This window comes from Myxocyprinus asiaticus, chromosome 35 (genome assembly GCF_019703515.2).
Source record: "Myxocyprinus asiaticus isolate MX2 ecotype Aquarium Trade chromosome 35, UBuf_Myxa_2, whole genome shotgun sequence".
Lineage (NCBI taxonomy): Eukaryota > Metazoa > Chordata > Actinopteri > Cypriniformes > Catostomidae > Myxocyprinus > Myxocyprinus asiaticus.
Window position 1 is genome coordinate 39,981,832 of NC_059378.1, and position 19,016 is coordinate 40,000,847.

The 19,016-nt window shown below is 37.2% G+C and overlaps 1 protein-coding gene across 3 annotated transcripts in view; it reads right to left on the bottom strand.

The window, feature by feature from the left end:
• Nucleotides 1-19,016, bottom strand: part of LOC127426019 (echinoderm microtubule-associated protein-like 6) — a 92,488-nt gene that overhangs the window by 62,110 nt on the left and 11,362 nt on the right. For all 3 annotated transcript variants that reach the window (XM_051672447.1, XM_051672448.1, XM_051672445.1), the window contains exons 2-6: nt 10,429-10,588; nt 9,676-9,774; nt 8,821-8,889; nt 8,164-8,349; nt 7,494-7,629 (exon numbers count right to left, since the gene is read on the bottom strand). In XM_051672447.1, coding sequence (XP_051528407.1) covers nt 7,494-7,629; nt 8,164-8,349; nt 8,821-8,889; nt 9,676-9,774; nt 10,429-10,588 — 650 coding nt within the window. The remainder of the gene's footprint in view (nt 1-7,493; nt 7,630-8,163; nt 8,350-8,820; nt 8,890-9,675; nt 9,775-10,428; nt 10,589-19,016) is intronic.

Consider the following 19,016-nt stretch of genomic DNA (forward strand, 5'->3'; position numbering starts at 1 on the left):
GGGATTCAAACAGCCCAACCTCCTGTAAAAGACAAGCATTACTGTTCACCAACATATGTAGTGTTTTAGATGCACGTTTATAGTACAGCACTTACAATGGAAGTCTATGGGCCAAGACATTCCACAGGGACAAATGTTAAAATACACAGTTGAAAATATAGCGACAAGACATTTTAGTACATGTTAACATAAAACTAGTTTGATAATATTCACTAACTAACCTTGTCTGTGCAAAGTTACAGGCAACATTTTATATTCAACTTTCATATCATGCTGTATGTGCATGGGTACCAGAAAGAGAAAGGTAATGGTGCAACTGTTACATAACCAAGTTCATCTGCCTAGAAAAGTAGTCCCACCACTAAAAGGGTGATGTAGACTGTAAACTACATTTACATTTAGTCATTTAGTCATTTAGCAGATGCAACTTAGGGCACTAAGTTAACCCATGAGTTAGTTCAAAAATGTTTTTTTTTTATTTATTTGCTAACTGGCTATGAACCTAAACACCTTTATTAGACTTCAAATGAATAACATTAACCAACGCGTTTCAGCACGTAGCCCTTCATCAGAGTTAAGATAAAAATACACAACATGAGGGGGCCTGGGTAGCTCAACGAGTATTGACGCTGACTACCACCCCTGGAGTCACGAGTTTGCTGAGTGACTCCAGCCAGGTCTCCTAAGCAACCAAATTGGCCCGGTTGCTAGGGAGGGTAGAGTCACATGGGGTAACCTCCTTGTGGTCGTGATTAGTGGTTCTCGCTCTCAATGGGGCATGTGGTAAGTTGTGCGTGGATCATGGAGAGTAGCATGAGCCTCCAAATGCTATGAGTCTTCGCGGTGTCATGCACAACAAGCCACGTGATAAGATGCGTGGATTGACGGTCTCAGAAGTGGACGCAACTGATACTTGTCCTCCGCCACCCGGATTGAGGTGAGTAACCGCGCCACCACGAGGAACTAGTAAGTAGTGGGAATTGGGCATTCCAAATTGGGGAGAAAAGGAGATAAAAAAATAAAATACATGACATGCTCATTTAAAACAACTTTGACCAATGAAAGCACACTTAAACAACAAATCATATTGGGCTCTGGAATTGCAGGGATTCAATGCCAGAGCCCAATATGATTGGTTGTTTAAGTGTGCTTTCACTAGTCAGAGTTGTTTTAAATGAGCATGTCGTGTATTTTTATCTTAACCCTGATGAAGGCCTACATGCCGAAACGCGTTGGTTAATGTTATTCATTTTAAGTCTAATAAAAGTTTTCACTGCAAGTGTTGCTGGATTCCTCTGTGCCATTCCTGTTGTTTCTATCCATGCACCTTGTGAGTGGGTTAACCCTAACCCTAACCCTAACCCTAGCGCCAGATCTACTTCCATACACCTAAAAACACAAAACAAAAACCTACAGGGCAAATTAACCCATGAGTTAGATCCAAAAAACATGCCATATGCAGGTCTAAATTGGACAAGCCAGCAAAATGTCAAACAAACAAACTCCATCTGTATCTACCCCAACAACTGACAGAGGTAGACACATGTGGATCACAAGCTTCAGTGATATGATAAATCCATAGCTGTTCCACAGTGGCTTAACCTCTCCAACATACAAATAAAGCAGCATGGCATCCTCATAACTGGCAACTTGAAAACCCAGAAGAAAATCGAATTGCTCCGAGGTTGGTCTTTCATTTCTCGGTTGACTTAAAGGAACAGTTCACCCAAAAATTAAAATTATTTCTTCCATGGAACACAACAGATGTTTAGCACAATGTCCAAGCTCCTCTTTTTCATACAGTGAAAGCATTTGAATGAGTTATGTTTCATTTAAGTATACACTTTGTCTCAGATGTTTCTCCAAAAATCTTGGTTAAAAGATTAACAGACACAAATGAGTCCGTTGTTGATATACAGAAGAGAATAAAGCAAAAACATTTCATGTGGATAGCATAGATCTGTTCACTTGGTCTTGGAAGTATTTGATTACAAATGTTTGAGTTCATATTGAGATCTCTGACTTTTGATTGCAGACTTTGGCACATCTGAGCACAGTTTGAAACATTGTTAAGATCTCTTGTAAAACTCTAGAAGAGACACATGTGAGATTACTGGGGTCTTTTTCTCTGGAGAAACATATAATTAGGACACGTCTGCAAAATGCTTCATTTGCTCCACATTTGATCTCATTAGTGTCTAGAATAAATAACTGTTTTTAAAAAGATCTCTTCTTTCCTGAATGAAGCATTCAGCATTTAGGTCTGCTCTTATCTGATTCATTAAAATTTGCTGAGATTTATGTTTTAAGCAGACCAAGGGCTGTGTGTATAAAACTCTTAAGAACAGACCTAAGTTTCAACTTAAGTGTCAAAAAAATCTTAGCAAAGAGTAGGTCTTGTGTTAGAGTAGGAGCTTTTTATAAAGGTGCTAAAAGCAACTTTCAGCAAAGTCTAAGATTGATTCTTAAGTGCTGACTGAGGTGACACTTAAGTGTTGTGAAATAAGGACTACAATGATGTCGACCCAAAATGGCCTTCCTCAAACACTGAATTAGCCAATAGTGAGCCTGCATGGGTAATAGAGTTGACGTCAGAAGTTTACATACACCTTAGCCAAATACATTTAAACTCAGTTTTTCACAATTCCTGACATTTATTCATAGAAAACATTCCCAGTCTTAGGTCAGTTAGGATCACTACTTTATTTTAAGAATGTGAAATGTCAGAATAATAGTAGAGAGAATGATTTATTTTAGCTTTTATTTCTTTCATCACATTCTCAGTGGGTCAGAAGTTTACATACACTTTGTTAGTATTTGGTAGCATTGCCTTTAAATTGTTTAACTTGGGTCAAATTTTTTGGGTAGCCTTCCACAAGCTTCTCACAATAAGATGCTGGAATTTTGGCCCATTCCTCCAGACAGAACTGGTGTAACTGAGTCAGGTTTGTAGGCCTCCTTGCTCGCACACACTTTTTCAGCTCTGCTGAACTGGGCTTTGTGATGGCCACTCCAGTACCTTGACTTTGCAGTCCTTAAGCCATTTTGTCACAACTTTGGAGGTATGCTTGGGGTCATTGTCCATTTGGAAGACCCATTTGTGACCGAGCTTTAACTTCCTGGCTGATGTCTTGAGATGTTGCTTCAATATATCCACATAATGTTCCTTCCTCATGATGCCATCTATTTTGTGAAGTGCACCAGTCCCTCTTGCAGCAAAGCACCCCCACAACATGATGCTGCCACCCCCATGCTTCATGTATGGGATGGTGTTCTTCAGCTTGCAAGCTTCACCCTTTTTCCTCCAAACATAACGATGGTCATTATGGCCAAAAAGTTCAATTTTTGTTTCATCAGACCAGAGGACATTTCTCCAAAAAAGTAAGATCTTTGTCCCCATGTGCACTTGCAAACTGTAGTCTGGCTTTTTTATGGCGGTTTTGAAGCAGTGGCTTCTTCGTTGCTGAGCTATGTCGATATAGGACTCGTTTTACTGTGGATATAGATACTTGTCTACCTGTTTTCTCCAGCATCTTCACAAGGTCCTTTGCTGTTGTTCTGGGATTGATTTGCACTTTTCGCACCAAACTATGTTCATCTCTAGGAGACAGAATGTGTCTCCTTCCTGAGCGGTATGATAGCTGCATGATCCCATGGTGTTTATACTTGCGTACTATTTTTTGTACAGATGAACGTGGTACATTCAGGCGTTGAAATTGCTCCCAAGGATGAACCAGACTTGTGGAGGTCCACAATTTTTTTTCTGAGGATTTCTTTTGATTTTCCCATGATGTCAAGCAAAGAGGCACTGAGTTTGAAGGTAAAATACATCCACAGGTACACCTCCAATTCAATATATCTCCTATCAGAAGCTAACTGGCTAATTGCCAAAGGCTTGACATAATATTCTGACATTTTCCAAGCTGCTTAAAGGCACAGTTAACTTAGTGTCTGTAAACTTCTATATCCCACTGGAATTGTGATAAGAGTCAATTAAAAGTGAAACAATCTGTCTGTAAACAATTGTTGGAAAGATTACTCGTGTCATGTACAAAGCAGATGTCCTAAACGACTTGCTAAAACTATAGTTTGCTAATATGAAATCTGCGGAGTAGTTAAAAAAATAGTTTTAATGACTTCAACCTAAGTGTATGTAAACTTCTGACTTCAGCTGTATGTCCCAGCTGGTATGACACCATTCATTCATTCATTAATTCATGATTCAATACAACTCATTAAAAAAAAATGGTTTGATAATAAGTTATTTTCTGTTGATTCATTATTTGGTTAATCTAATGAGAAAGCCGAATTTAATTTCCTGCATTTTAAACATTATTCCACATATTGCCGAAGGTTGTCCTCAAACATTGTGTAAATTGAAGGCAACAAAAAAATCCAAATCCTAATCTTGCAATATAATCACACATGCTTTTCATGTTATCAAAAAAAATTCTCCACAGTTTTAATGTAGATGGACATTTTAAATCACACAATGAAATTATAATAAAACAAACTGTTGTAATCCCATTACAGCTACATGTAAGATTTCTGTTAAACACGGTTCCATTTTGGGGAAAATTTGACGTTCAACATATCAGCAATATTTTATCATAGCACACCATTTGTTTGAGCAGCACTGGCGCACACTCCATGAAGTAAGCCTATTTTTTTATTTAATTTGTTTTGTATTCATTTATTTTTTGGCCTATTTGAAATAATAATGGCTCGCTTGCTGTTTTGGACAAGTTGTTTAGCAAAATGGAAATGGAAACTTGCATGACTTTGAGTTTATAATATTTACAAATAAGAATAAATCAGTAAAATGTAAGTTATGAGCTGGGGTTAAATGTCTCTCAAGCACATTAAACTGCAGAAGCAATCAGCACCTGAAACTCCACCTGTGGCTCAGGTGGTAGAACAGGTTGTCCACTAATTGCAGGGTTAGCGGTTCAATTCCCAGCTCATGTGACTCCACGTGCCAAAGTGTCCTTGGGCAAGACACTGAACACCAAGTTGCTCCTAATGGCAGGTTAGCACCTTGCATGGCAGTTCTGTTGTCATTGGTGTGTATGGGTGAATGAGACACAGTGTAAAATGCTTTGTAGAACTGCTAAAATTTTACTCTAAGCAGCTTTATACATACAGCTCCAGATCTGATCATCTGTTACCCAACCAATTATCTCACATTCTTGTGTTGTAAAAACAGTGATAGCTTTATTGCTGTGAGATTTACATTGCCAAAAACATTGTCACTGGCAATATAAGCGTAGACAATGTTGCCATGGTGATAAAATCCCTTATATACAGCACTGGGCATCCTTTACCACTGTATTATGGAGTCAATTTAGAGACAGCTGCCTGTTTAAACCTGGGCCCGTATTCACAAAAAAATGCAGGAAATTTAAGAGCAACTCTTAAAAATTAGGAGCGTCACTCCTAATTTTAGGACTTGTAACATTTTAATCTAAGAGTAATTCATGAAGTATTTTAATGCTAAAAGTAGCTCCTAAACCCACGACAGCTTAGAAGTCATCCTGAGGACTTCTAACTCCTTAAGAGTGACTCAAAAATGATCCGAAGCATCTGCTGTCGTCAATCCACATTAAAAACAATATATTTGAATATTATAATGGCACTGACCATTTAAAAAGGTATCTCCTGAATCACAACTGAGTCTATGTACTTTAATGATATAATAGTATAATTATTATAAATATTATTTATAATGTTGACATTGACCTTTAAAAAAGGTCTCGAGGGTGTTTTCATTATTGTAAACTTAAAGACGCAATTACCTCTCCAACAAACCGAAACAACCCATTTACACCAGAAATAAAGGTGTTGACAATTCTGTGCTCCCTGGACACATCAAAATAAAACTGTGTAGCACAGATGAATTGGGAATTTCTGTCATTTGTCAGAATCAATCAATCTATCTATCTATCTATCTATCTCTCTCTCTCTTCTCTCTCTCTCTCTCTCTCTCTCTCTCTCTCTCTATATATATATAGTTGTCTGTCTTAGGTGACAAATAGCATTTCCCTGTCTACCAATCACAGAGGGTGATTTAAAAGAGCTTGCTAATAAAACGTGATGTCATCCATAGCAACGAGGTCAACTCTTATCTTAAGATTTCCTTAATAAAACTTGCTCTTAACAGTTTTTTTAAGCAAAAACTCCTAGCTGGGAACTCTTTGGAGAACTCCTAGTGGTAACATAAAAATCTTTGTGAATACGGGCCCTGTTCTATATGATTAATCTAATATTTATATTAATCTAGATCAGGTGAATGCAATATACTTGTGAAAAAATATAATAATTATTATTAAAATCATTATTATTATTATCCCCAACATCATTATCATCATAATTTGTTTTATTATCATAATTGTTATCATTATTATTATTATCATCATCACTATTATAATTATTACAATTAAAATATTATTAATATTATCATAATTATTAATATTATTATTATCAGCATTACTATATCATTCATGTTATTAATAATATAATTACCCTATTTACTATTAACATTGTTATTATCATCATCATCTTCATCATAATTATTATTATTATTATCATCATCATTGTTAATATCACCATCATTATCTTTATTATTATTATTATTATTATCATCATCATTGTTATTATCACCATCATTATCTTTATTATTATTATCATCTTTTATAATTATTATAATTATCATTAATAGTAGTATTAATATTATTATCATTATTATTATCATCTTTATCATGATCAATATAATAATAACAATTATTATTATTATCATCATCATCATTAGCATTAGTAGTTTTATTATTATAATTTTTATTATTATTATTATCATTATTCAACAATCTCCTTAGATATTTTCTTTGCTTGATGCAGGCCAATAATTTGCCCCTTCTGAAACACAGTAACATCTTTTTCACGACCATGGGATACGTCTTCCAACATGGTTGTTTACGAAATGAGAAGCTGCACACTGCATCAGTTAGGGTTAAAAGTATTGTTGCCAGCTGAAACATATTAATCACTGCAATAATGATCCAATCATAGGCTCTTATTTACATCCAAACGGCTACTTTTCTTTTGGGCCGGGCAGTGTGTAACTGTTTCAGAAGTACAAAATTAAAGAACACATTTTTAAACACATCAATCAGATGCATAAATTAATTAAATAAATAAACCTACGCGGACTCGAACTTGGGTCGCCCGCACTGAAGAGAAACAGCCATACTAATGTTGTCACGCCAGTCGCAACTTCACATGCCTTTTTCTTTTTGACAGGTTCCTTGGGACCACTGGCATGCACACAGGCGGGCTGCTTGGCCAAAGCAAATAATAATTTAACTATACTGAACCCGTGGTAGGGGGCCCCCTGGTGGTCGCGGGGCCCTATGCAGCTGCTTATTATGTAGGGCCGGCACTAAGCACATCAAACTCTTTTATTTCAAAAGATCGAGAAAAATATTGTCATATTTTACCTTTATATCCCTGCTCAGCCTCTCTCAGGTCAATCTTTGTGATGGATTTGAAATCCGCGTCCCATAATCTCACACACCCATCCCGACCGCCAGTGGCAAAACCTTCTTCACATGAATGCATGCTGAAGATCCCCGCCTACACGACAGGGAGAGTTTACATCTCAGATGCGTAGAAGCACATCAGGTCAGATTTGTCAAATCGTCTAGTTGGTGGGTTGACTGAACGAATGATTCTCCACTGACGACCTTTCAAAAGTAACCGTTTATTCTGACGAAATACAAATATTTGCTAGCAACATATATATCACAAGTATTTCATTATATTATAGCTATTATAGATGTTATACCAGTGCTTGACTTTTTGAAGGCTCTTAATAGCATGAAATGGACTTATATATGCCTTTTTGCATCATAACTCAGGATAATCGCTAGTGAGTGGTTAATGTGTGCTTTCTTGTGGTGTCATCAGTCATGTTTAAAACCTTTGTGTTAGAAAAACACATATAAAAATAATGGCATCTCTAAAATCATCTCCTAGTCAACTACTTGGTTGCTGGACAACTAGTCGACCATCCTGAGCCATCTTTAGAGACTATATGGAATAGACTTATGTAACTGATGTGTATATGACATGAGATTGTGTAGGATGTGTGATGTATGTTAAACTCACTCCGTGCGCCGCCTGTATTGTTCGTGTCAGATTCAGTCCTTTCCAAACGTAAATGTCTCCGTTAAGAGCACCTGAATACGTCACTTCATCTTTCGCTGTCGCTAAACACAGGATGGTCTGCAGGTCCCCCGTCTTTCCAAAAATCCCACGTTTTGGTGTCAATGCATTCCCACATAATGTCCAAAACTACAGGAGAGGTAAATGAAAAACAAACAATCTCTGATTTAATTAATATCAAATTCAACTGAGCTAGAACTGAACCGTCCTGAAGATAGCAGTAAATGTTTTCTAGACAGGTGTTCTCAACTGTTTTTTTTACTTTTATCTGACAATTTTGGTACTGTGTTGGGTCATCACTTGATGATGAATGCACAATCTGGGTCTGAAGCAAAACCAGTTGAGAACCACTGCTCTAAAAAATGATTCCCTTATGTGAAATTTAGCTGAATTTTGAGCAGAGCTTAATTCATTTCCCATTGTCTGTTTCATTTTTTCAGTATGCTAATAGATTGCTTGAAGTCTGCATCTGCAGGAAAGACTAAAATGGAGAGGAAAATAAATGATGGCATTTTTCTGCTGATCCCTCATTTCTTTCTTTCCAAGAGTGTTAAAATCATCTTGGGTTCAGATGAATTGAGTCTCTGGGGTTTGACTCACTTTAATGTGCTTCACTCCACAGCTCACAAGCCGATGCTGTAGAAAAGGGTCCCAGGAAATATCAAAGATCTAAAACCAGAGCACAACCACGTGGAATAAACATCTCAGTAACAACAATAATAATAATACATCTAATTTTGTGTTCCACAGAAGAAAGAAAATAATATGGGTTTGGAACAAAATGAGGGAGAGTAAATGATGACAGAATTTCCAGTGAACTATCCCTTTAAAAAGTTAAAACCCCAAATGATTTCTATAAACATAATGGAACACTAAATAAATTAGAGGTCATATAATATATATTTATTTACAGTATAATTTCATTGTTTAGTTCATTAACCAATAAACAATTTACAGATATTAAAATGCTATTTTATTTATTTTATTTGGGCCCAAGCACTGAAAGACCACACACACACATATACACACTCTTACACACACAAATGAATTAGTGACAGTATAACACAGAGCAATTTTTCTTAATATTTGTCTTAGTTTTTTCTTAAATGTATGAATTGCTTCATAATCTGTAGGCAATTTTACATTTTGACCATCATGCCAATGAAGCATCTGAATTGGAGCGAGATGTATGAAAAGCTCCTATTTGCTGCATTATAACACAATAACTTATTCTTAATACTCCTAATCATTAATGTCCTTGAGGTATAGTACCTGTTGCTATGGAAACATAATCCCTACTACAAGTCAACCATACATGTATATCCTGAGTTTTGAATTCACACACACTCTATTTTGTCAGTTCATGCACAGTTCATGTTGCAGTTTTGATCTTGGGTTCAGCAGCTTTCATTTGAATTAACTGTACAGTACAAGAACAGTCAGTTCCGTTCTTACCCTGTCAGAATGCCCCGTTGCGGTGGCTAAGACACGCCCTTTTTTCCAGTCCCAAACACACACTGTGTTTTTGGCATCGAGTCCGACAGAAGCTAAACGCTAAATGTTCAAAACACAACACAGGAAGAAATAGAAAGTCAAATGAGGCAATTTGCAAACACAAAAGAAGGAAAATCTGAACTTACTAATATTGCTTTCTAAATACCACCATATGTGCATGGAAATAAACATGATGGTTTTTAAAAGTCAACCTTTGGAATCAGGTGTACATGTTCATTGTTAAAAAATGTCATTGCTTTAATACTTATCAATGCCATCTTTCTATGATACTTAAGTTTTCTAATGAATTTTAGTCTCATAATTCTCTGGAATAATATGTGAAAGTCTAAACAAGAAAGCGAAAGTCTAAGCACGACCCACATTTCATATTTTTTTTAAATGAAAATATAAATTAAATTATATTTATCAGCCGATAAGTCAATTCCAATTATTAAATACATTTAGTTTAGCAGTCATTATACAAAAATATTTTACTGCAGAATGGACCAACTGACCAATCACAATCAAGTATTCCTGAGAGCTAAGGAGAAAGTCCTTATTAGCAATGCAACGATGTATCAGCCAATTATCGTATCAGCCGATAAAAGCAATTGAATGACATGGAAACATGTAAAACATGTAAAGACAGAGAATATCGGCAAGATCTTTTTATTAATCCCTGTCATAGTGGAATCCAAATATAATGTCTCTCACCTGACCATCGGCATCAAAGGCCAAACAGGCAACGCCATGCGTGTGAACGTCTCTCAGGATGGACACTGTCGTCAGGGCGTATGAATCCCACACACAGATATACGGATCCTTTCCCACCTGACCCGTCGCCACCTGGATCTTATCAGGATGCAGAGCTAGACTGAAAACAGGAGAGATACATGCTGTGAGTTATACTGTTAATGGAAGATCATAGGATCTGTGCCATGCTGTTGATTTTAGCAGAAAATCATTAAAATGTTGTGTGTGTGTAACTGGTCCTGCTTGACCCGCTCCGAGTGGAATTCGAACCGGTGTCAGCCGGCATGGGAGGCAGGTGCGCTAACGAGGAAGCTAAAGGCTACAGCCTCTAGTGTCAGTCGCTAGTGCACCTCTTGAGGCCAGGGGAGTGAGATTTACACATACCACACAACTATCACGTACCAGCTGGCTCCTGTTATACTTACCCCCTAAACCTCACTCCCATCTGGGTCATGGCACCACTGTAACCGGTCCTGCTCGACCTGCTCCGAGTGGCATTTGAACTGGTATCAGCTCGACATGGGAGGAGGGTGCGCTAACAAGGAGGCTAAAGGTTACAGCCTCTAGCGTCAGTCGCTAGTGTGCCTCTTGAGGCCAGGGGAGTGAGATTTACACATACCACACAACTATCACGTACCAGCTGGCTCCTGTTATACTTACCCCCTAAACCTCACTCCCATCCGGGTCATGGCACCACTGTAACCGGTCCTGCTCGACCTGCTCCGAGTGGCATTTGAACTGGTATCAGCTCGACATGGGAGGAGGGTGCGCTAACAAGGAGGCTAAAGGCTACAGCCTCTAGCGTCAGTCGCTAGTGTGCCTCTTGAGGCCAGGGGAGTGAGATTTACACATACCACACAACTATCACGTACCAGCTGGCTCCTGTTATACTTACCCCCTAAACCTCACTCCCATCCGGGTCATGGCACCACTGTAACCGGTCCTGCTCGACCTGCTCCGAGTGGCATTTGAACTGGTATCAGCTCGACATGGGAGGAGGGTGCGCTAACGAGGAAGCTAAAGGCTACAGCCTCTAGTGTCAGTCGCTAGTGCACCTCTTGAGGCCAGGGGAGTGAGATTTACACATACCACACAACTATCACGTACCAGCTGGCTCCTGTTATACTTACCCCCTAAACCTCACTCCCATCCGGGTCATGGCACCACTGTAACCGGTCCTGCTCGACCCACTCTGAGCGGGATTTGAACTACTGTCAGCTCAGCATGGGAGGCGGGTGCGCTAACAAGGCGGCTAAAGGCTACAGCCTCTAGCGTCAGTCGCTAGTGTGCCTCTTGATACCAGGGGAGTGAGGTTTACACATACCGCAGAGGTTTCACGTACTAGCTGGCTCCCATTAAACTCACCCCCTAAACCTCATTCCCATCCGGGTCATGGCACCACTGTAACCGGTCCTGCTCGACCCACTCTGAGCGGGATTTGAACTGCTGTCAGCTCAGCATGGGAGGCGGGTGCGCTAACAAGGCGGCTAAAGGCTACAGCCTCTAGCGTCAGTCGCTAGTGTGCCTCTTGAGGCCAGGGGGATAAGGTTTACACATACCGTACAGCTATTATGTACCAGCTGGCTCCCATTACACTCACCCCCCTCAACCTCACTCCCACCTAGGTCACGACACCACTGTAACCGGTCCTGCTCAACCCGCTCTGAGCGGGATTTGAACTGTTGTCAGCTCAGCATGTAATGCGGGTGCGCTAACAAGGAGGCTAAAGGCTACAGCCTCTAGCGTCAGTCGCTAGTGTGCCTCTTGAGGCCAGGGGAGTGAGGTTTACACATACCGTACAGCTATTATGTACCAGCTGGCTCCCGTTACACTCACCCCCCTAAACCTCACTCCCATCCGGGTCACGGCACCACTGTAACCGGTCCAGCTTTTTTCTAAATCGTCCTTTAAGCGGTAGAACTACTTTTCTAGGCGGATGAATTTCTGATGGAAACTGCAGTGGATTGATGCTGCCTTCACATGATATCAGAATTATCGTATATACGGGTTTCCTACTTGGAAGTTGTACATGAATGCCCTCTCAAGTCGTAATTATCACAGGAAAACTGGAAAATATATTTCATACACAAGTTTCTGTATTGGAAGTAGACATAACTTTCAACATGGGGGAGTAGCTATAATTTATGAAAATTCATTTTCTAAATGCAGCTACTTTGCTATCGCTTGCCGTGTCGGTCATATATATTTACGCATATCAGTAACCATTTGATGCATATTGTACATTTTATACACAGAGAAAATTACATTATCCTCAGCAAGTGGACTGACATGCATAATGGTGTCAAAATAAGAGTTCCCAAAGAAATGTGCAAAAATGAACCTGCCGTCCTCCATGTTTTCTTTTCTCTCTAACAAAGCACTTGAATGTGACATACTCAGTATTACGAAGTGGAAGGTAGGATAATTCCGATAGCACCTGAAGGCAGAATTTTTCTTTTGTTGCCCTTTCTGGTATCCTTGCACATATCATGCAAACTTGATCAGGTTTTAGTGTCTTTACATGGTCATTACAGGAGTTCGAAAATATAGCTTTACTCAGACAAGGTCAATAAGCAATTTTATCACACTAAGCACATGTTAACACATTTCATGTTAAAGTCTTGTGGCGATACTTTCGAAACAGAGTATTTGAACTTTTTTCCAGTGTTTTTTTTCCAGCCTTGCCTCTATTGACTTGTATTGTAATGTATGCTGTATTCTGTAACTTAGCTTAACATGTTTGGACCCAGAACATTCCTTTAACAGGCCTAATAAAGGGACATGAGACAAGGCTTTCTGTCTTTTCTGACTTTGCATACAATTCTCTTCCCGACAGGGAGATTGTGTTGAATTTGCTCTCACCGTGGCAAAAGCTCTGCCATGGCGACAGACACTATCCATGCAGCACTATTAACTCAGGTGTGGTTTTTGTCAGGAAATAAATTCAGTGATATTTAGAGCTCAAAGCAAATAAACAATGAGGAAAAGATTATATTTGTTAGCAAGATGCAGTTTTCAGAGACAAAATGGGTAAAATAATGACATACATCAACTTTACAGCAAGTCAACAAAGTCAACAAATGTTGACATATACAGTATGGGTGTTTCTTCAACTTTGGGCACCTTCAGACTTTTAAATTTCTAGAAAGTAAAATCCTGTTAAAATATTTTTCACACTCTCACTAGTTTATTTAATTTGTCAACTAACAACAATGTCCAACAGTATCTGTACATACATGCATCACAAGAGATATGTCATTTTTATCATGAAAATTCCCACCACAGTGTCATTTCCAGCACATCTCAAATTCTGTATTGTGTTTAATAGAATTCTGTAATGGAAATGACACTCATGGAAATGACATCTTTAACGTTTTTTTGAATAAAATGTCTGACTCTTTTGTCTTGCTAATGCTCAATTCATAGCTAACATTTTATGTATCATAAATACACATAATTCAATAATATTTTCACACTTTTTGCATAATTTGACAAAATTACAGCTTGATTGGAAATAAAAATACTCTGCTCACAAGTAATATTGTTTTTTTCAAACCACTTGTTTCTCATATTTAATCTCAAGCATGCTCTTCACTGACACTTATGTCCACTTGATTAACAAGTACACGAATATTTCTTAAAATTGTTTGTTGTGGTGGAAATGACGACACAACCGTGGGACAGTCATAATTTTTGTAAAATTAATAGAAATCATTTTCACACATTAAATATTGAAATGGTTTATGTATATTTCAATCTTTGTTTGAATTATCTTAATTCTAAGCATGTAATAATTTGTATTTTTATAATGAATTTTCATATTTTCAAATTACAAATCTTAAACAGTCAAATCTATACATAAAAGACATTTGAAAAGTACTACAAATAAATGACGAAGGCCTGGAAAAGTTTCCAATGATATAATAAATGATATAACAAAAGGAAAATCAAACTTTGGGACATGAAAGTTGAAGCCTGAAGTTGAAGGAACCCCCATTTCCTGTTGAAACAGAAAGTCGGGATATCGAACAGCTTGTCCTTTTATTTTAATAGCCAATAATCTCTAGTGTTCATAACAGCACAGTAAAACCATTTGGATAAACATTAAAGAGCACTCAGTAATATTCATGTTTATGTTGCGCTGACACCACGCGGTGTAGATGCGGCATCATGCAAAAACAGAAGTTCTCAGTTATCGATGTCATTATAAAATGCACTACTCGCAGTCAGCCATGATTAATATATTTTGCTAGTGAAAACGTCCAATTACAGGGGATTATCAAGAAAAACGGAGTAATATTCAGCTGATCATGTGATCTCAAGACAGCGACGCTCATGAATGTGTGTCAAGCACCTTATGTAGAATGAAGCAGCTTTTTCCTCTAAGACAGATATGATTTCTGTCTTTGTCTCAATTAATTGTACATCATTTTAAACAGATTTTTTTCCCCCCAAAATACTACTCTACGATAACAATTTCTTTCTGTGTAAAAGTTTAACAATTCGCAAAACAATTCTGACTACAACAGTATTCTTATAAACATGATACTAGTGTGATAAAATTGCTTAATAACTCTGTCGGTGTAGAGTTATATATAATTTAACTACTGTCATGACTATGCAATGGTGTGGCTTATTGCTTTCTTTAATAAAGCATAATAATTGAATCATTATGAGCAAGTTCAGAGTGCAGAGTCATAGTCATTTGATCACAATGATTTAGTGTAAGAAAGCATGTGACATTTACACTACAGTCTCATTTACCCAGCATGCACCCTATTAGCATCCTTATTCGTGTCATCAGTAATAGCAGGGGGAATAGGGCAGGAGTTTCCTCCCGTTAGCGCATCAAAGGCAGATTAAACAGAACTAAACAGTGTGTGTGTGTGTGTGTGTGTGTGTGTGTGTTGGAGAGCTTGAAGTAAGATCAAAGTCTCTCTATGTCCGCTGGCATGAAATCAAAGCCAGAAACTCTACTGTGTGCCAATGCGGTTTATGCTACAGATGTGCTGAGAGAAAGAGAGAGTGCACATATGCGCAAGCAAGGACCCATAGAAAACAGCTACTGGGTCAGTGCTACAGGGGTGCTCATTCGGCCATGCCCGCCCCCAGCTAAAATGTTGTATTTAACTAAACAAAATATCTTTCCTATGTGTTTTCTATTGCACAAAGGCAATAGAGTGCAACAGTGCCCACCCACTTTTTCAGCCGTCTTGGTTCCAGAAGAACTCATCAAATTCTTCTAAGACCGAATGATCTGAGCCACGCTGTCTACATTTATTTCATAGTTCAATACACATACTGTATATCAACAACTGACTCTGTTGTGTCTATAATATTTCTCCTAAATACACATTTCTGGACAAACATCTTGATACTTCAATTAAACGTTACTGAGAAGTCTCCTGAGCTATTAAACTGCAACCTCTGAGCAGTAAAACTTTCCTCTGGGTGAGATCTGCAAGCAAGAGATGAATAGAAAGTGATTGGCAACAGGAAATATGAAAAAACATTGACCCTGAAGATAGAGTGACTCTGACATCACTGATAACGGCTTTGAAAAGCGGCATGCAGCTGCGACTGGCATTCAGTGATTGAATCAAGGCTTTGCACACACACAACAGAAAAAAAGAGAGTGTGTGTGCACGCTCATAAAAACATCAGATATGTCAACAATATCTGATATTGAACTTTTTGGCTCAGATTTTCTGGCTTGCATGGAGCTTATACAAAGAGTCAGATGGATTTCACAAAACCTGTCCAGAACATATTTCAGTCATATATCACCCCAAAATAAAAAAGTAGCCTATAAAATAATAATAATAATTACATTCTGAAAATAAAGAACAAGAAATAAATAAAAAAACATTGCATTATAACATTATTCTTATGATAATTAAGCACATATTTACCAATTTTTCATTGCAATAATAATACAAAATATAGCTGCAAGCAGCACTGATCAGGGCCAAGCCCTAAAGCACATTGCAAAGAGCTCCAGCACAACAGAGTCACAATGCTAATAGCAACTGAAGTGGGTATCGAATAGGGGATCACCCAGTCCTTTGACCTGAAGCCCAGAGCTCTAACTACTGCACCACATGATCGACAAGTCTGACTGCTGTCAAAGAGACATTCTTGGTTGAGAGTATACAACTTTTTCTGAGATAACAGTTACAGCTTAGTGTTTTAACTGAAGCAGGAATTATGCAATAAAGTACAGTCTGTATTGTAGTAAGCACAATATGAAGACTCAGAGATCAACTGAAGTACAAATTTTAAAACTGCTCTTTCCTGAACTCACAACCTTTTGACTTGTATTCCAATGTGTTAACCACTGGGCCATTCAATTGACACAGCTCAAGAGTGCCAAAGATACATTCCAAGCTAAGAGCTGCAGCTTTTAAATAATACAAAAATATAACAATAAATACATTTAGAAATTTATCTCTGCTAATTTCAGAAGAATTAGAATAAGGAAGCAATGAAAAGTTTTGTTTAAATTAACTAAGCATTTTGACCACTATGTGGCGCTGTCTACAAACTGCTTAGGTACCCTCAGGACATGATATCAAAGACCCCTTCCAATTTTCATTCAAATCGGACAAAGCGTTTAAAATATACATTACTTTTTCATAAAATTCAAAATGGCGGAGAGGTTATATGACTGATGTTTGAAAGATTGATATAGTTGAAATCCTCATAACCCAAGGAATCCAAATACACCAAACACAATTTTAGGACATACGGTTCAAAAGTTACAGGCAAAAATATCCAATTCTGACATTTATTGGCACTGTCACCAAACTTTGCATGTTATCTCAGATCATGGTCCTGATGAAGCATACCAAGTTTCGTTTCGATAGGACAAAGCATTGCCGAGATACAGTTTCAAATCTATTTTCATATTGACTTCATGAACTTCACGTTAGCATAATTTCTACATTTCTGAACGGTAGCACAAATTTAAAGTATTTCTGGTCATTTCTGTGCGGCTTGGTCTGGAGAATATTTTGAGTCATCGTTTTGACAAATTGGACAAAGTTTGAAGGACGTGAAAAGTTTAAACTGTAAATGTCATAATGCAAGATGGTGCAGTTTTATGTAAGATGTCAATTTGAATCATCAGGTGGAGATTAATCAGCCAAAAAAAGAATGGTGTCTCTAGGACAAATGGTTCAAAAGGTACACGCAAAAGAAAAGTGCATTTTTGAACTGGTGGTGGCACTATAGAGTATGACCCCACATTTGGTATAGTGGCTATTCATACCCACCCCATCAGTCATAATTTTCATATGTATGGTTCATAGGGCTGCCATAGACTCCCTGCCAGAATAATAATAATAATAATAATAATGGATACAATAGGGGCTATGCACCTTCAGTGCTGTGCCCTTAAAAATCTACATTTTTTATATTGTATTGCTGTATTTATCAACTGTAATAATAAATGTACCATGTTGCAATAATGAGAATCTGGATGCAAAACAGTAATTAGAATTGTAGAAAATGTGTTTAAATGACATAAAATTAAAGCCGCAATGCTAAAAAAATATCTTAATTGTCATTCCTGTAATGTGAAGAAAATAACAATATATTGCATAAATCGTAAAATATTTGTACATCATGGTAGTATTAATGGTACTACCTTTAATTTATGCTGATTTAAATAAAAAATATTTGTATTAATTACTGTATTTTTACTTGAATACTGTAAAAATTTACTGTAGTACAGTAATGAGAATCTAATGCAAATAATGAGAATTAAAAAAAAAAACATTTAAAACATCTGGATGCAATACAGCAATGAGAAATGGGGGAAATGTGTTTGTCATGAAAATAATGTCAAAATGCAACACAAAAACATCCTAAACAATATATATATATATATATATATATATATATATATATATATATATATATATATATATATATATATATATTGTATTACAATAATTTTTGTAATACAGGAATAATTTACATCTGGATGCAATATAGCAATGAGAATTGGGGGAAATGTGTTCAATTGTCAAGAAAAAGAAATGTCAAAATGCAAAAAAAAAAAACAAAAAAAAAATTATTGTATTACAAAATTGTGTTACTCTACTGTAATTTTTTTTTCATTCTCATTCCTGTAATTAAAAAAAAAATCAAAAAAAATATTTATTAATCATTGTAGTATGTTGTACTACATTTAATTTATTCTGATTTAAAAAAAACAAACATTGTATTGCAATAATTTTGTATTGTAATGTAACAAATCTTAATTTTCATTCTTGTAATGTGAATAAAATAATGATATTCCTGTAAAAATATAACTGTAAAATATTTATACATCAATGTAGTACTGGATGCCTGCAGGAGGTTTACTCATGGTACTCTCTGGGCATTGTGCTGGACCCCTGTGAGTCAGTGAACAGCTGAGGGATTCTGGGAGAGATCTGCCATCTACAAATGAACGCCAGTCTGCAGTGAACGCAGGCATAGAGAGAGAGAGAGAGAGAGAGAGAGAGAGAGAGAGAGAGAGAGAGAGAGAGCGTATTCCTCCA